The sequence below is a fragment of the Thunnus maccoyii genome, chromosome 10, assembly GCF_910596095.1.
Source record: "Thunnus maccoyii chromosome 10, fThuMac1.1, whole genome shotgun sequence".
Taxonomy (NCBI): Eukaryota; Metazoa; Chordata; class Actinopteri; order Scombriformes; family Scombridae; genus Thunnus; species Thunnus maccoyii.
This window is the reverse complement of record NC_056542.1, coordinates 16606823-16626204: the sequence shown is the minus strand read 5'-3', so window position 1 is coordinate 16626204 and position 19382 is coordinate 16606823. Positions and strand designations below refer to the sequence as shown.

At 39.9% G+C, this 19382-nt stretch overlaps 1 protein-coding gene across 1 annotated transcript; it reads right to left on the bottom strand.

The window, feature by feature from the left end:
* Positions 1–586: 586 nt before the first annotated feature.
* Positions 587–18818, bottom strand: abcb4 (ATP-binding cassette, sub-family B (MDR/TAP), member 4). The gene is made up of 28 exons (XM_042423096.1): positions 18417–18818; positions 18201–18274; positions 17961–18048; positions 16488–16659; positions 16339–16387; positions 15623–15814; positions 15081–15252; positions 14852–14976; positions 13756–13927; positions 13546–13659; positions 11562–11672; positions 11345–11470; positions 10942–11145; positions 10681–10851; positions 9163–9324; positions 8851–9045; positions 8498–8644; positions 8228–8332; positions 7938–8015; positions 6086–6169; positions 5740–5943; positions 5495–5595; positions 5206–5346; positions 3909–4065; positions 3614–3811; positions 3002–3208; positions 2282–2428; positions 587–1703 (listed from the first exon to the last, which is right to left on the bottom strand). Exons 2-28 carry the CDS (start codon positions 18263–18265, stop codon positions 1497–1499), a joined length of 3894 nt encoding a protein of 1297 aa, XP_042279030.1. The 5' UTR covers positions 18266–18274; positions 18417–18818; the 3' UTR covers positions 587–1496.
* Between the last annotated feature and the right edge of the window lie 564 nt (positions 18819–19382).

Here is a 19382-nt window from a genome sequence, read left to right as displayed (position 1 = left end):
TTGTTCTTTTGGCTCTGCACATGAGATTTGTTGACAATAAGGGAACTATAGAAAATCACCAGCCACATCGTTTAAGCATCTTGTGAACAAATAGTGGCCTTCCGCTCTGCTGCATATTGTTCAGTATTTCAGGGAAACTGTTAGTTTGCCGACTTGTTGCATCCTTCTTTGAGCCAAAACCTTACTAACTTTGTTGCTGCTCCTTCTTGGACCTTCACTCTATGCAGCTTTCCTTTACTTTTGTTCTCATTATAATATGTCGAAGTTAAAGATGACTGAATGTTCACATGGCTTTAAATTAGGACAACTGCTGTAAAACGTCTCCTAGACAGTGGATCATTTCCACATTTCTGCTGCATTTGAAGCCTTAAACTAATCTGTGATTGTTGATTTATGATTGACACTTTTGTAAATGGCAGAATGTCAATAATATTGTACTTCCTTCAAAAACAACATTAACTGTATGTGATTTAAAAAAAAATATGTAGTATGAATATTCTGACAAATAAAATTGGCAGATTTCCATCCTTTTGATTTTAGCTTTGTTCAGTTAAATGAGTGAAATGATTTTGAAACGAGGCGATGGTTCAATAATTGAATATAAAACTTTAATAGTTACATATAAGCATATACTGCAAATAGGTTAGTAATTCTGTTCATTTCTTTGAAACAAAATAGGATTCTTAGTGATTGCAGCCAAAGTGCTGCTCAGCCTTGTGTACACAATATTTTCCTGGGTGAAACTGTTCAGGCACTTCTGCTTGATTATTAACTCAGACTGTAGAAAAAAAGTTGAACTGTATCATCACAATCAATAAACACTTTACCTAAATCCAAACTATTGTAGAACAAAACATATTCGTGATGATCCCAGTGTCCAGAGGTAATCCAGTGTATTTTTAATTTTAATTAATGTCCACTTGTCATAAGTATCTGGCACTTAATAGAAGGTGGCACCAGAAATCAACAACAGCTAAGGTTTGTTTCCATCAAGCGGCTCCACCTTAAGAGAACAAAGGACTGGCCATAAAGCTTTATGAGGTGCACACTTGAATGAATAATAAAAGAAGAAAAAAAAATGTGAGAGGGTACAATATGCATTTTTCACAGTGGATATTTTGACTTGTAGTAGGAAAAAGCACAGGTGTTACATCAACAATCAACCCTGAAGCCAAAGCAGCAACATTGAATTGAGCTATTATTAATTATTATTTACTCCTGTGCTTTTCCTCCTGTCACATGTCAAACTGCCTTCTGTGAAAACATTTGTAACTCACAGATATAACTGATGCGGCTAAAAAATCACTGAGTCAAATCTCTGAAGTCATAGTCGGTACATTCAATAAATAACCAACTGCTCCTCTGAAGCTGCTCAGTCTGATTATGTACAACTTTGAATATGAGGCAGGGAGTTGATGATAAAAAGGGTTTAGTCCAGCCGTTTGGAAACATAAAGTTGAAAAAACAATCAGTGTAGTATTGCTCCCCGTGTCCTCTCAATCCCTCTCGTGACCCATCTGTGTGTTGACCAGCATGGAGTAGATGCCTTTCTTAGCCAGCAGCTGTTGATGTGTCCCCTGTTCTACCACAATTCCTGCCTGGAAGACAGCGATGCGGTCTGCGTTTTGGATGGTGGACAGACGGTGAGCCACAACGATACACGTCCTGCCCCGGCTGGCTTGATCCAGCGCCTCCTGCACCACCTAGAGAGAGTGGAGGGGTGGGGGAGAACATGAAAACTAGTCAAATCTGGTGCTTTTCACAGTCAACCGCCATTCAAAAGAGGAACCTGATTCATTTTTCTTTGTGAGATTTTTACAGCATAGAAAGTAACATGTTAACTTAGTTTAAAACTATGTTCACTTGTAAAATACTTAAATGGTGTCTTATAATTATTACAAATGAGAATTTGTGTCTGTGAATAAACTGTATATGTTTATTCTTGTGCACATGTCTCTCTTTAAAAAGAGATCCAGATCTCAATGAGACTACCTGTTTAAATAAAGGATTAAACAAATACACAAAAATCCTCAATGGTCCTTTTAGTTGAAAAACGGGTTGATGACTGGAAGCTTAACCCACCCACCTTTGGTGATCACTTAATTTTTTCTTTAGCACAACCATGAGATCAAAATTTTACTTTGTTTAATACTTTTGCGTATGATCAAAATACCTGCAACACTAATGGCATTCCCATGAGCCTCAGCTGCACTTTGTGTTTAGTGCTGCTAATTGGTAAATGTTAGCAATCTAACCTTCTAAAAAAGAGACACACACTCACCTTCTCACTCTCAGTGTCGAGTGCAGAGGTGGCCTCATCCAGCAGCAACAGTTTGGGGTTGCGGAGGATGGCTCGGGCTATGGCTATACGCTGCTTCTGACCACCTGACAACTGGGTCCCCTTATCACCTGCCTGAGTGTCATACCCCTGCTCATACAAACAGAGAGAGAAAGAGGGGGCACAAAATATTGTTATGTTACCAAAATAATGACAGAAGCAAACTGTAATCCACACACAGTCAACATTTTTTTTTACTGAAGTAACAGTTGGCAGCATGTTTTGTGGATTATCCATAATAAGTGGGACCCTGCTCCTGAAAAGAGAGATTTTTCAATGCTGTGAGCCTCACAAACAAAATGATATTCACCCTCATTGTACAGAGGTGGAGGCAGAAATCTCGAAGACAGATTTCTATAAACCTGGCCAGATAAAGCCAAGATTGTCTGCATGACTAGAAACCAATAGAGGCATGTGGGGACAAATGTTTTTTGTAATTTTAGTGAATGATTCTCTCATTAACTCTGGAGAGTCAGAAACTGAAGTTATATAATCACTGGCACTCTGACAGACACCACATCCCACTTGGAGCAATTTATTTGTGTGACTAAGAGAGCCTTGAGATGCTGTAAAGATAATAATTGCTTGATATTAAAAAAAAAAGAAATGGAGACATAAAAAACAACTGAATGAACTGAGCATGACTGAAACATCACGATATACCTGTGGCAGGTTTTCTATGAAGCTGTGAATGTTGGCCGCTTTAGCAGCCGCCTGTATCTCCTCCAGAGTTACAGTGCGGCTATTGTCTCCGTAGGCGATGTTTTCAGCTAAGGTGCAGTCAAACAGCACGGGCTCCTGAGATACAATGCCTATCTGGGATCTCAGCCAGTGGATGTTCAGCTGTTTTGCACTTATGCCGTCCAGCTCCTGAAGGAGAAAATGGTAGCAGAAATTATATTAGGAGGAGATGATGCCCAGTCGGTGGGGATTTAGATAAAAATGAATGTCTTGTTATAACAAAAGACTTGCAGAAGAAGGGCTTTGAAATAGTTGTGATAATATGTGAGACCAGGAGATAGCAATAAATATTATTTATTTTATGTCAGCAACAACAGCAATCCCATCAAGATAAAATGAGCAGTAATCTAGATGGAAACACACACGTTACATAATCCTCATAATGTCTCAAGGTCTCTGTCTCATCAGTACAGTGCTGTAAAGCAGCTATAAACACACAGGCCAGCTAACCATTAGCTAAATAACAGTAGGTGAAGAGGCACAAGTGTTATGAAGCCAGTGACATTGAGCGTGGGTGTGTGTTTGACTTCTCACCACTTTCCCGTGCATGGGGTCGTAGAACCTCTCCAGAAGCTGGATGGTTGTGCTTTTTCCACAGCCGCTGCTCCCCACCAAGGCCAGAGTCTCTCCCTTGCTCACCTTCAGGTTGAGCCCTCGGAGGATGGGTACTTCAGGGCGTGAAGGGTAGTTAAATTTAACACCATCAAAACGCACGTTACCATCAAATTTGTCCTGGAGTTTTAAGAGAGGAGACAGAAAAATAATTTGTTGTTACCATGCATGTAAGAAGCTGTATTTTAAGTATTGTGTGCATTCTTGTGTTATGTACCGGTGACTGTCCCTCCTCTGAGAGATTATCAATGGCGGGCTCTCTGTTCATCAGCATCATGAGGTGGGAAGCTGACATTTTGGCCTTAGCGTAGTTGGGAGTGAAGGAGTTGGCCTCGCCGACGGCCATGGCACCGAACAGAACAGCTGAAATCACTCTGAAAGAAGAAGTCACATGAAAAATTAAATGGGCTCTCTTTTCTTTGCCTCCTGCACATTAGTTTCACATTTAAGAGTCAATTAAGTGTTACACGGGGTTACATAAGGCTGAGGTTACATGAACCAATGACATCTTAACATTTGTGTGTGTACAGCAGGTATCTGTGGATGTTCATGTGTGTCAACAGACCACCATTAAGCTATCATCCCTGACTTAAACACTTATATAAGTCAGTTCAGTGTGAAGTGAAATGATGAGTTGATGTGTTTACACCTTTAAATGCAATAAACGAACAAGTGTGTTCTGTTCAGCTCTCATGTCAAAGGTGCACAGCACATCATCACAATGTCATGTGTCAAATCTGTCTCATAGATGTATTTCTTCTGTTTATTAATTTTGTACAAATATTTCTAATTAAGTGGAAATGCATAGATAAAATAGCGACATTACATTCTCAATACCTCCCTTTAATTTTCCCTAAACTAGTGTCAAAGTTAGTGAGTGAAATACATACATTCAATTTTTTTTTTAAATTGCACCATTACATAAACATGTCTAAACATGTCTATATGTCTTGTGAATCACTTTAATTGCATTTCCTTTGATTCACCCTGACATACTTGTTATCTGTGGTCCACACACACACACACACACACACATACACACACACACACACACACACACACACACACACACACACACAGGTGGAAAGGAGTTAATATTTCAGTGTTTTATATTTTTATGGTCCTTCAAAAGCTCAAGGTGGGATGAACTTTGGACTTCTTCTTTGTATAACAGGTAGAATATAAATGAAGGCAGTGGCTCCTCCCAACAACGACACTATGAAATACGTAAGCATCCTAAAGCACGTGTGTGTGTGTGTCTGCTGGATCACTACAGGTGCAGGTTTCTTGAGTGGCCATGTGCTCTGGGTCTTGGTGGCCTTTAACATGCCTCAGACCTGGGTAATGATTACAGGCCATAGACTGTAAAAAGCCTCTCCTCCCAGCAGGAATTCCTTCTGATGTTTTCTGCTATAGTCTTTGAGTACACACAAACGTTTGGACACCTTCTCCATCTCCACACTTGATCTCCTGTATGAAGAGAGAAGATGAAGTTATGCTGTCACTTTACTCACAGGTATACCCCCTCAGCATCCATCCTTCCTTCCTTAATGAGCCAAGCTCCAAAGCGGAAACAGCCCGCATAGGCAAAGTAGATCATGGCCTGGGAGAAGGAGAAGGTAAAACCATACACATGGGCCTTTTTCTGAGAGTTCCTGTAGAGAGAGAGAGAGAGAGAGAGAGAAAAGATGGCATCAGAAAGAGCATTCCCCAAATTAAATTAAATAACATATGCAATCAATTTTGTTCATATATCACATGGAGATGAGGGATCTGTGGTTTAAATAATGTAACTTCACATACTTGTATGGCACATGGAGGTTTTCCTGATACAAAGACTCAAACTTGGGTTCTCTGGTGAGAGAGGCAACAGTGCGGATATTCTCGATGGCCTCTGTAGCAATCTGCGGAAACACACCATACAAACTGTACCATCTATACATCTACTATACATCACGTGGTTCAATGTATCAACAAAAGCTGCTCAGACTTATAGAATCATAAAAATGAACATGCTAAAGACAAAGTACATGTAAGTAAGTCCTTACCTTTCCAGCCTTCTCCAGCTCCTTCTTGTCTTCGGCAGCGTGTCCGGCGAGCAACTGCATTTGCACAGATCCGGCCACCGCCATGATGGGCACCACAGAAAGGATGAGCAGGGTCAGTTCCCATCCATACACAAAAGAGATGATAATACTGGTGCCCAGGTTGGCTATATTCTGGGCCAGTGTGGCCATGCGTACTCCTGTAGCCTGTAGCAGAGGTGAAAGATGTGAAGATGGCAGACAAAAAGATCTCCCATTTGTTTAGAGCTTTTGTTATGGCAAATTGCTTTGTGTGATGTGTATGTGCGTGTGATGTGATGTGATGTGTGTGACTGCTGTTGAGACTTACCCCTTGTACTTGTGCAGCGTCTGTAGCCAGTCTTGTAGTGAGTGCTCCGACGCTATTTTTGGGGTTATCAAACCAGCCAAGGTCCTACAAGAAAGGAAACGTTTTTGTTTGTTTCTTTCAAGAGTTAGATGAAAAGATCCACTCAAGTCTGTCTTAAAAACACAGTCAGGTGTCCATATAAACACTGAAAGAGGTTTTCCTCGCTATAATCATCACTCCTGTTCATACTGGCTATTAAAAGATCACCTTTAAATGTGCTTTCAGTGTAAGTGATGGGGGACAAAATCCAGTTTGTCCACACAGTCATTTTGTGCAAAAATGCATTGCAAAGTTTATCTGAAGCTTATATGACGCTTCAGCAGTTTGAGTTACTCATATTGAGTGGATAGCTGCCACATTTACAGTTTTACTTTCAGCATCAAATTCCCTCTTTTGTTTCCTCGGACAGTGTTTCTCTGTTGAGCTGTGATGAAGTAAAATAACAAAAAGAAAGACTTTGGCACTAAAAAGCACAGAAGGAGGCTTGTGGGTTTTGGCCCCAATCACTTACACTGTAAGTGCATTATGAAGGAATCTTCTAATGGTCTGTATAAACAGGAGGAATGATTATGGCAAGAATAACCTATTTCAGTGTTCATATGGTCACCTGACTATGGTTTTAAGACAGACAGAAAAATTGTGAACCTATCTTTTAACTTCACATGAAGAAGAAATTGGGGGAAACAGTTAGCCAGGCTCTGTCAAAAGGTAAAATCCGTCCACCAGCACCTCTCAAAATCACTAATTAACACAGTATAGCTTGTTTGCTTAATTTGTACAAAACCAAAGTGAAAAAACAACAATTTGGCATTTTACGGTGAGGTTATGTGGTGAACTATTTCTTGGCTTTAAGTACTTGTTAAATAACCAACGGAAACTCCAGATACTGATCAAACTGCCAGAAGGGAACAACTGCAAGTCCAAGTCAGATTAATTTGGTCATTCCTTGTGGCAGTGAAAATTATGGTGCCATCATGAAACTAAAAATATTTTTAAAATTTTTCCTTTTAGTTTCTGATTTCTTTCCTCAAAGGAGAACATAGGACATGTTTTTTACAGAGCAGATATGTATGCTGCAGCAGACAAAATGCAATTTGATTTGAGTGCAACAGTGTTCTGACTTCTGTTGTATCAAAACTGTTTAGCTTGGAGGGGCAGCTTGGTCACTAGTATTCAACAAAATGTGAAATCTGAGGCTTAATGGGTTAAAATATTAGATAGGTAGCTTTCACTTTAGCTTATTTATAACACTTCACTTTAGCCCAATGAGCATGTGTTTGGGAGACTGTGGGACTGCAGAAGTAACAGTCTCCGTTCAGCAAGTGTTTTGATAAATTACTCATATTGCCTTTGCAAAGGTTTTGTTGCCCTTACAGCAACAGACAAGGTTGTCAGCTTGTGTAAACGTCTCCACACACACACACACACACACACACACACACACACACACACACACACACACACACACACACACACACACACACACACACACACAGTTTGACTCTCTTCACTTTGGCTTCTGCTTTTCTTCCTGCTCTGTGTGTATTTGTGTTTGGTAGAGGGGCTCAGCCCGGCCTTCAGGCAAACACAGAGGAGAGGGCAGAGGAGAGATAAGAGAAGAGAGGCAAGACTGGACACGCAACCATCAGCTACAACAAAACTATATTTTCCACTCTGCTAATGTCAAACCCTGGTTTTCTTCAAGAATTGATAGAAGAACCGACCTTTAAAATCCTCTTTGTCTTTACTGATTTAGAACCGTTTCCCATTTAGAGCCCTGTCTTGATCTCTCATTTCAGTTAGTTGCACTTACCTGTCTCATCATGGACTTAAAGGCCCCGAGTCTCAGTTTCAGGGTCAGAAGCTCTCCAGATTTACCAAAACAGAAACCCTGTAAAAAGTTACAGACAGAGTTATGAGAAGATTGACATCAAACCCACAAACGAGAGGGGTATCAATCTTCTCATATAATACTCAGCAAGAAATATTTCCCAAAATGACAAAACATTTGTTTCAAGACAATGTACTCACCGGCGAAATTAATGTAAATCAACGCAATGTCTTTACAAATATAGTAATACCAACATGCATGTGTATGCATACCTGTAGAAACATGGTGACAAAAGTTACACCTCCAATTGCAGCAAACATGAGGGAAAAGAATTCAGACTTTTGCCGGACAATCTCTTGATTTGGCTCTGCAAACACCTGAGAGGATGGAAGAAAAAGCTAATTAGCTCTTTATATTCACTCTCACACATCTGACGAAAACTCTCTTGCAATGGTCATAGTTCAAATTCATTCACAACAAAATAAGTTCTCATGGCCATTTTTAGGACTCTTTGTGGTACTTCGACACTAGAAGAAACCTACAGCGATGATTTTGGAGAAGATGACCGCAAACAGAGGCTGCATCATTCCATTGATGATGGCACAAAAGGTCCCCAACGCCATATACGGCCACTCAGAGAGGTTGAGACGCATCACTTTGAGGAAAGACACTGGGGGAACATTTTCATCCTGCAGAAAGAAGGAGAAAGAGCTGAGTCACATCTACTTTCTCGCTTTACCTCTCTCCCTTTTTTCTTTGCGAAAAAATTCCTTCTGAACTGATCAACTGGTCAAGCAAGAAATTCTGTTATTGAAGAGGATTTCTGAGGCTACTTCAGATACAAATGTTGACGCCAACTGTATAAACCCCCAAAAGATGTCACACCACAGCTCACCTCCTCTGCCCTGTCCGTTACATCCCTCAACTTTTCTTTCTCCTCTCTTTCTCCCTCTGAGCCAGCAAAGGAGGAGCCTCTTGTGGACTTCCTCCTGTAAAGAGACGACTGAGAGAAGGACTTGACTGATGGGCTCTTTTCATCCTCAGCCTGCTCGTATTCAGACTCTTCCCCATCCTCGACTTGTTGAAAGGTCTGTAGTATAGAGAGACAAGATGGAAAACCACAGACCCAAACAATATCAAAGACCATTCTGAAAGTTTTCTGTTAGTCTAACCAAATGGTGTGTGGAAGTGTTTATGGGTATGTTACCTGCATGGTGACCAGTGTATAGTAGACGCCTTGTTTTTCCATCAGTTGGCTGTGAGTCCCCAGCTCTATAACATCACCTTTGTGGAAGCCAGCAATGACGTCAGCATTTCTGATAGTTGAGAGGCGGTGGGCCACAACTATGGTGGTACGACCCAGTCGGACCTGCACACAAAGATATGTGTTATGAGTTTTTGTGTCTATGCCTACATTTACAAGAGGGAGATAAATGTGTATGTATGTACATACAATATTTGCAATGTTAATGTCAAGTATGCAACAGTGCGCTAGCAGCTTTAAGAGGCTGTACTTAGGCATAGCTAAATGCTAATGTCAGAATGCTAACATGGTGATGTTTAGCAGGTATAATGCTTACAATGCTCACCATCTTATTGTAAGTTAGTGTGTTAGCCTGCTAACGTTTAGTGTGTTAGCATGCTAATGTTTGCTAATTAGTATGAAACAAAAAGTACAATTGAAGCTGATGGGAATGTGATTAGTTTTGCTAATATTTAGACATGAACCAGTGTACAGGACAAAGTCAAATTTTGATTTGCTGATGCTGCTAGTGGAAAAGTCCGGGGATAACCAAAGGTATTAGGATTTATCCTCAGGGCAGCATGGATGTTTGTGCCAAATTTCATGGGTATCCAGCCAATATTTGTTGAGCTCAAGCCTCATGGAACAGCTCTGTCCGCTGGGGCAATTTTGCCATAGTGGCCACACTTGGTATTGCAGCACCACGTGATGCAAACTGACCCAAAAATGATTTTTTCCATATATTATCATTAGAAAGGGACTGGCTGCAAAACAGTAAATTTTTGCACCACAAACACAACAAAATAATCTTTTGTATAATCAGAATTTGGTCCATTAGGTCCAGTAGAATTTGGAAAATTTGAAGGAGGCACATGATTACATTATTGTATCCCATTCATGTATGCGGGGAGCCAACAGGGCGTCAGTCAGCTCGGCCAAGAGGATGTTTTTGACACAGATGCTCTCAACTGGATCTGCTGGAGAAGGACTTTAGCACGCAAGCTATATGGGCCCAAAAACCTGGCATGAGGCGTTTGTGCCCAGTGAACAACTTTCATAGGAATGAAAGGGACACCATCTTGGAACATAGTACTGTATCCAGTTTTTATTAATGCTTTCATGGTTGAAACATTTTTCTAAAAAATAAAAATGTCAACCTGCTGGTGGCACTATAGGAAAGATAGAGGATCACCAAAGTTATTAGGATACATCTTCTGGGTACCATGAATATCTGCTCCCAGTTTCATGACAATCCGTCCAATATTTGCTGAGATATTTCAGTCTGGAGTAAAATGGTGGGCGACCGACAGACAGACCAACACTGCCATCCCTACAAAGAGTAGTAAACGAAACTAATCTAATTTATCTAAAGATTGCATTTCCTTTAAGTGGCAGCACAATTTCTGAATAAGTGTCAAAGTGAAAAGTTTAGCCCCCAAAGCTGTGTTCTGAATGAAGCAGAGCGTGTCTGTGTGTTTGTACCTTGTCGAGTGCAGCTTGCACAATGGTCTCGCTCTCAGCATCAAGAGCAGATGTTGCTTCATCCAACAGGAGGATTTTGGGGTTGCGGACCAGAGCTCGAGCAATCGCAATCCTCTGCTTCTGTCCACCGCTCATCTGAGTTCCTCGGTCTCCGACCAGTGTCTCAAACTTCTGCTCAACGAAAAGAGTCTTGTTATTAGCAAGTGGTGGACAGAGTTCTTTATAAGCAAAGAGAACAGGGAGTCATGAATGCAGTCATACATCAGGAAGGTTCATGATGAAGTCGTAAGCGTTGGCCTCCTTGGCAGCTTGCTCAATCTCCTGCTGCGTCACATCAGGTCGGCCGTATTTGATGTTCTCGGCAATGGTGGTGGCAAAGAGGATGGGCTCTTGACTAACCACTCCGATCATCTCTCTCAGGTAGCGGACGTTAAGAGAACGGATGTCATGAGTGTCAATTGATACCTACGAAGAGGGAGCCAAACAGACACAGCCATGCATATTTAAAACAACATCTCTTTTCTTGTTGTTAAAGGAATAGTTGTGAGAGTGTCTATTGTGTCCATTTACTGTAAAGCATCTCACCAATTGACAAAACCATTATACCAAACAACTATAGAGGAGCAAATATACTGACAAACTCAAGAGACTAGAAGTGACTTACTGATCCTTCCTGAGGATCGTAGAACCTCTGCAGCAGCTGGATCGTGGTGCTTTTACCACAGCCGCTGCTGCCCACTAAGGCAATGGTCTGTCCACTCTTCACACTCAGAGACATGTTATTTAAAATCTACAAATGATAACAATGTCAGTTAAAAGTTACTGTTCAAAGTAAAACAAGATTGACAGAGTACAGTAAACGGTGTCAGTGGGGAACATACTTTGACGTCTGGCCTCGAGGGATAGTTGAAGTGGATGTTCCTGAACTCAATGTTTCCCTTGATTGAGTCAGGCTTGAAGCCGTCATCTGAATAGCTGTCGATGCACGGTTGCTGTTGAGACAAAGTTAACAATATTTCACTGACCTCTAAAAACTTAGCTCAATTTTGGTTTGTCGTTTGGCTACAGTGGGATAAAAACCCTGATTCTTATCATAACCTCAAACAGACAATGGGAGGAAGACTGTTAGCCCTGCAGGTTAGGGTGAGTGTATTTACAATGACAAGGCTAATATTTATTTGTACAGGTCTTTGTTTCCACTGCTTCTCTCTATGTGCATTCACACACACACAAACACACACACATACACACACACACACACACACACACACACACACACACACAAACACACTTTCACTCTCTTTATTCTAGCTCTTGCTTTGCTGCTGACAAAGGTAGCAGTGTGTTGTTGGAGGATCAAGACTGTTTTATGTCCCTCTGTGAGGCCTCACCCTTTAGTATTTAAGACTAGAGAGTAAAGTTTACTTGTACGGCACCTTTCTAGCTCAGACGTCACAAAGAACTTCAAAGTAACAGACAAAGAAAGGACCTAATGGTTAAGATGCATACCGACTGCAACGTCCCCAGTTTGATTCCCAGCTGGGGGACCTTTGTTGCATGTCATACACTTCTCTCCCCTGCCTGTCTGTTTCCTCTCTGTCAACTCTGACTCTCAAATAAAGGCAAAAGACCAAAAAATATTATCTAGTTCAGTGTTGACTGTTTGACAACTGGAATGAAAAAATATTTATTTGTTTGTATATTTATATGTATTTATTTATTTTGTTGTAGCCTTTCCACTCCTTCTTATTCTTCTTTATTGTAATTGTGTTTGTCTTGTCTTGAGTTTTTAGGTCTTTATAAAAGATTTAGCTTCGTAGCCCCACTGCACAAGTGTTTGTTCACTTTGAATTCAGGTAATGCTAAGTACATGTTGGTAAAATTGTGTTTTTATAATATGTGAGGGTCCTTGTATACAAATCAAATCATAGTTTTTTTGTTTTTTTATGTGCAAAAAAAGACATAAAATAGAGATTCAATATAAAAATCTGAAACAAAATAGAAATACAAATAAATAGTAAAAGTAACTGTAAAAGCTAATCTGAACTAGTGGGTCTTTAGCTGCTTTTTAAGGTGTCAACAGATCTTAAGTCCAGTGGAAGAGAGCTCCAAAGTTACAGAGTCATGACTGTGAATGAACAGTCTGTTTTCATTTAAAGCCTGGAGTAAGGCACAACTCCTGACAGGAGATTTCACACTTTTTCAGTTTTGCTTGAGGTCATGTGTATGCTAATTTGTTTTCATATGCAAATAAATGTGCTATTCAGCCCGTAGTTTTTAGAATGGAGTATCCTGTATCTGTGCTCAATCAACTCATTTGAATGTGTGTCATAGTGAAGGCTAACAGGCGTCTTATAAACCAAACACAGGCCCCCCGTACCAGAATAGCCATAGACAACACTTTGAATCAACCTTATGTGGTTTACTAGGACAAACCAGTTATGCTGCATGTTTCTGAGGATATATGGACCATCTTAAATTCCACTGAAGTCTCTGTATATGTGACAGGAGTGTGTGCAGTTTGTGGTGCAGTACGCATAATCTCACAGCTGTAGAGTTTAATAAGTTTTTGGTAAATTTCTTAAATTCACAAAACGTTCAGGAAAGGGAGAACCACAGCTGTGCCATATCAACCAGATGACCTGCAATTTCTTCATTCAAACAGCAGGTGCTCCAATTAGAGCAAATTCCAACATCTCATTACTGACTCCAGGTTGTCGACTGCATCAAAGCGGCTTCCCGGAGTGCCAGAGTACAGCAGTGCGTGTTCAGTGATTGAAACTGACAACTGTCCGGCAGCAAAGAAAATCTGCAGTGTTTTCTTTTGACATGTGTGCTCTGGGGAGAAAGTGTTGCATTCCTTACATTATCAATGATGCTATACACTTTATGTGCAGCTCCTCGGGCGCTGGCAAAGGACTGGATGTTGGGAGAGGTCTGTCCCATTGTGAACGCTCCAATAAGCACAACGAAGAACACCTTAAGACACACACATACATCACTGTTAGCTGCATCAAACTTCTATTTAAGGATCTCCCTAATGTTAAGAATTTCAGCCATAATGTCTCTACTCACGGTGAGTACAGTTCCAATGGTGTACTCCTTACTCATGATGAGTATACTGCCGTACCAGAAGGCAAGAGCATAGGACAGGTAGATCATGAGGAAGGTGAAGCCCATGGCGATGTTAGCAGAAATCGCCTTCTTTATTCCCATGTTCTTCGCATCCTCTAAGTTCTTATGATATCTGTGGTGCAGCACAAATACACAACAGATGTGAGAATGAGCACTGGTTCAATGGAAAGCAAAGAATCCAGAGGCTAAATGGGTAAATAGATCTTAACTGGAATTAGATTGCACTGACAACAGGGCCCTTTGGCATAAATAAATGTATTTTAGAGGACACTAATGAAATTATCTAATGGGTTTTATCCAGTTACAGCATTTCCAGGGACTGTTCCCTAAGACTTTGATCATTTTATAGCACGATAATCATTTACCCTGCACAAATGTTTGGCACAATGTCCTAATTTAGAGATAATTTTATTGCATCACCTTCCAATAGTGATAATCAGTTATCAGGTAGGTGATGAAGAGTTCAGCAAAGAATAGTTTTAGCTGTGTGTGTTCAGACTCTGGTAGCTCCATATCAACCCAAAACCTGTTTCTCACATTAATAGAAAACATAAAACTGAAACAGTTTTTCAAATTTGCTTTTGCTTAGAAACTTTAACCATATTTTATCTCACCAACAGTATTTATTCACATATATTTACTGTTACATTGTTTTTAATCTGCCAACTTTTTATGTGTTGTATGTTTGTTTACCTTTTGTGAAGCACATTGTATTCAATCTTCTTGCATGAAATGTACTTTAAAAAGTTATCTTATTATCTAATTAATTAAATAATCATAATAATAACATTGATTATGTACTATGCATAAATATAGTAAAATATACATACACATTTTAACCACAGATCTATTAATGACTATAACTCAAACATTGATTATTATACTGGAATATTTTCCAAACAACTGAGGGAATCTATGCAATTATATCCACTCGACAGTATTTTGACTATCAGCAGCGAACTACCCAATCAAGTTTAATACGAAAATATGTGATAGCACAGAAGGAAACACATACTATATAACATACTGTACACACCTTTTAATCTCTCTGTCCTGACCACTGAAGGCGAACACTGTCCTGATGGCAGAGAGCACCTCTTCTGCCACAGCACCAGCTTTGGCGTAAGCAGTCTGCTCTTTGGCAGTGAAGTTGGTCAGCACCTATTGAGAAAAGGAGAATAATGTTAGTAAGACTCCCTGCAGGTGATAAACATCAAAACATATAGATAGCAAGATAAAGGCAGAACTTAAAAAGAGAAGCTTACTTTGCCGAAAATCGCGGCTGAAATGCCCAGCGCGGGACTGACGGCCAGGATGACAAGAGTGAGTTTCCAGCCTTTGACAAAGCCAATGATGAAGGATGTGATGAAGGTGGAGAAGGCCTGGATCAGCATCCCCACCTTGTCTCCAATACCCTCTTGGATCTTATAGACGTCACTGCTCGTGCAAATATAAAACACATACATGAATTATGTTGGAGATTAATACTTTAAGAAATCTTAAAGCAAAAAAAAGGCCAAAAATGTGCTGTTTTTCTCATTTTTCTATGATAATAAACATCTTTCAGTTTCTGACTTTTGTTCAAACAAAAAAAGCCATTTAAATATGTCAGCTTGGAATTTTTGATAGGCATTTTTCATTATTTGTTAGCATTTTATAGACCAATAAATTATTAATCGATAAATCAAGAAAATAATCAGCAGTTTATGAAAAAATAAGGGTTGATACTAGTGGTATGATCATTACATAGCATCATCTATACGTCAGTATTACACTGAACTGAGTGTCTGATTTATATGTTACCCACTCTGTGAGACGTGTGTTCAGCTCTCCTGTCTCATTGACATCGAACCAGCCGATGTCCTGCTGCATGATCCGGTGGAAGAACAGCTTGCGGATGCGTCTGACCTGCCGCCCAGCTGCCAGAGCCCAGAAGGAAACCTGCATATAGGCTGCCACCAATACGACGAACCCCATGATGGAGTAATAGATGGCAAAGCTGGAATGGAGAAGAGAAGAGAAGTACTGTGACACTTATGGCTTTAAAGAGCAACTTGCAGGTTGGAGACTCAAGTGAATCAATGTGTAGGAAAGTGATGTAGGAACTAGATTTTCATAAATATGCACTTATATATATGTCCACTACAGTGACTTCTGGAATCGTTTTTGTGAGAGAATTTTACTTTTGCATCTAAAAAAGGCCAAACCAGAAGTGACGTAACATGACACGTTGTTGAAAAAAAGCTGCTCAAAATGCTATAACTTTTCAGTCTTAATTTCTGCTTTTATGTCTCGTTAAACTAATAAAATCATACATTAACCTTTCCTAGGATAATGTTCATTAACTGTAAATCCAATAAAAAAAATGCAACCTGCAAGTTGCTCTTTATAAAACTTTTGAAAACTAAAACTAAAACTAATTGGTTATGCTTGAAGAAAATTACATTATATTAAAGTTGTGTTTCTTAGTTCCTGAACGCAACAATAGCTTTCTCCTCTTACACTAATAATATTAAGTCTTACCTTTGCATGTCCTCTTGTAAGGTGCTGTTTGGATATGTGAAGGTGAAATCTGAAGAATGTAAAGTAACAAAACATTGTCACAAGGTGTTATATTGTTCTTAATTATTTATGTCAGGTATGTGTGCTCGTGCCTGTAACTGAAAACTCACTGGGGTTGGTGATGTTGGTGATGTTGATGTGAGACGTCATGGAGTCCTTTATAAAGCTGTCTGTCATGTCACCAAACACTATACACATGAGAGGAAGCACCGCCCCGTGGGCCACGGACATCACTGTCCCCATAAAGATCAACACAATGTCCTTGCCATCCGCAAACCTGAACTACACTCACGTAAAAAGTGAGAGTGTGGAGAGAAGATAGAAAGCAGAAATCAGTATCTAGTATATCTTGTGGATGCTCTTGATAACTTGCTGGTTATATAAATTTCTTCAGGACGGGGAAAAACTTCAAACTGTACGAAGCAGCTATTATATTCTCACAGCAGGGGGACTACCGGAGTACACTCAAACAACAGGAGGATGTGCTGCACTCCCATCCTCCCCTCTGTGCTTCCCCTCTCACTTTACACACAAACCTTAGACACACTCACACCTGGCAGCTATACATGTCAGATCACACCACTCACAGTCTTACATCACCATCAATATCAGTCTCAATTAACCTCTATCTCTGTCTAATTTCAAAAACACTTAAAAAATCAATACCACTTTTCCTGTTTTCCATTCTTGTTACACACACACACACACACACACACACACACACACACACACACACACACACACAAACAAAAAAAGTCTCCAGACACACTATGGCTATGGTCATCTGAGCAGGATAACATTTGTATTGCATTTTGTAGCAATGCAAACACAGAATTACAAAGAATTAGACTGAACAAATTGAAACAATAAACATTAAAGGACGGGTTCACAGTTTTCCATGTCTGTCTTAAAACAACAGTCAGGTGCCCAAATGACCATTAAAACAGGTTTTTCTTGCCGTAATCATTCCTCCTGGTCATACTGGCCGTTAGAAGACCTCTTCATAATGTACTTACAATGTAAGTGATGGGGGCCAAAATCCACAGTGTGTCCACACAGTTATTTTGTGCATAAATGTATTTAAAAGTTTATTTAAAGCTAATATGAAGCTTCAGACTTCCAAATAAGTCAAATCAAGTCAATATCTTTCAATGTTTAAGTCTTTTTAGTGCCAAAGTTCCTCTTTTTGTTACTAGACTTCCACTGCAGCTCAACAGGGAAACACGAAGAGAGAATTTGATGCTAAAAAGACTGTAAATGTGTCGGATATCCACATGATATGACTGACTCAGACTGCTGAAGACACAGTTAAGCTTCAGATAAACTTTTAAATATATTTTTGCACAAAATGACTATGTGGACACACTGTGAATTTTGGCCCTCATCACTTTCATTGAAAGCACATTTGAAGGTGATCTTTTAACAGCCAGTATGAACAGGAGGAATGATTACAGCGAGGAAAACCTCTTTATGTAGGCACCTGAGAGACTTGAAAAATTGTGAACGTGTCCTTTAACTGCTTCAAAAGCACAATAATTACATAAACTGAGAGAGACAGTTCACAGTGTGATGAATGAACTTACCAGAGCAAGGGGGCCAACCATGGGTAACTTTGCCCCTTTTTCTTTCTTCTTCTCTCCAGTCTTTTTGTCATCCTCATCTTTGACCTCACTGAAGGAGTCAGATATTTAAAAAAAAAAAAAAAGAAGAAGAAGAAGAAGATGGCGTTTAATATAAAGTCAAGAAAATGAGAGAAGTTTTGAAATAATCTCTCAAATCTACTTAACTCGATTAGAGAAAGTCAGAATTTAAGGTCTGTTTACCGTAAACCCCCATTTTTATGGGGTTTGGCATTTGCCAACATTTCCATCTCTTCCTTTCCCTCCATGGCTGGATCCTGTCAGAGTAAGAAGAAGAAATGAAATATAAACCTAATCAAATCATGATACAGCTGCCAGAGAATCACAGCTGTGGATAGAAAAAATGATAATTTATAGCGACGTCGCGCAACAATCTGACGGAATAAAAATAAATAAAACCTGAGTAGAGGTTTCTGTGCTGTTGTCCCTCCAGACCTGTCTCAGTCCTCCGGTCTATCGTTGACAGAGGTGGTGATCACACACACACACGCCTGGAACCTGGGCTGTCCCGGTCCTCCCTCCCTCCTCTCCTCCCTCCTCCCTCCTTCCTCCTCACGTGGCTTTATGCTGCTGCAGGACTCGCAGGACGAGCCTCGATGGGAAATGAGAGTGACGACTCTCTCCCTCCTCCGTCCGCACAGAAATCAACTGCAGATTTGACTTGTTGGTGGGTTATTCTGTTGTTTTTGATCCAGGCTGTCAGTTCGATAATCTGCTGTTTATTCTGGTCTCATAGGAAATCATTGACTAGCTCACTGTCTGTCAACAGCTGGCAGGGGCGTGGCTGACATTTACTTACAGGTGTTTAGTCAAAGCATGTTAATTAAATGAATAGTTGACAAATATATTTTAGTTGAGAAGACAACAACAGTCAACAGTCAGGTGCCCATATGAACACTGAAAGAGGTTTTCCTCGCTGTAATCATTCCTCCTGTTCATACTGGCTGTTAAAAGATCCCCTTCAAATGTGCTTTAAATGTAAGTGATGGAGGACAAAATCCACAGTGTGTCCACGTAGTCATTTTGTGCAAAAATACATTTAAAAGTTTATATGAAGCTTATATGAGACTTCAGCGGTCTGAGTTAGTTACATCAAGTGGATATCTGCCACATTTACAGTCTTTTTAGCATCAAATTCCCTCTTTGTGTTTCCCTGTTGAGCTGCAGTGGAGGTATGGTCACAAAAAGAGGGACTTTGGCAGTAAAAAGACTAGAGCTGCAACAATTAGTCAATTTATCGATTAGTTGACAACTATCAAATTAACCATTTTGAGTAATTTGTTTATGAGAAAATATTCATATTCTCTGATTCCAGCTTCTTAAATGTGAATATTTTCTGTTTTTTTAAATATTCAACGTCAGTAA

Bases quoted from the DNA above. Each gene is read 5' to 3' on its own strand.
- abcb4 (XM_042423096.1), bottom strand. From the start codon at position 18,265: ATGGAGGGAAAGGAAGAGATGGAAATGTTGGCAAATGCCAAACCCCAT. The intron at 16,660-17,960 runs GTAAGTTCATTC...ACGTGAGTGTAG, and splicing joins TGGTTGGCCCCCTTGCTCTG to TTCAGGTTTGCGGATGGCAA. The intron at 13,660-13,755 runs GTGAGTAGAGAC...GTGTGTCTTAAG, and splicing joins CCATTGGAACTGTACTCACC to GTGTTCTTCGTTGTGCTTAT.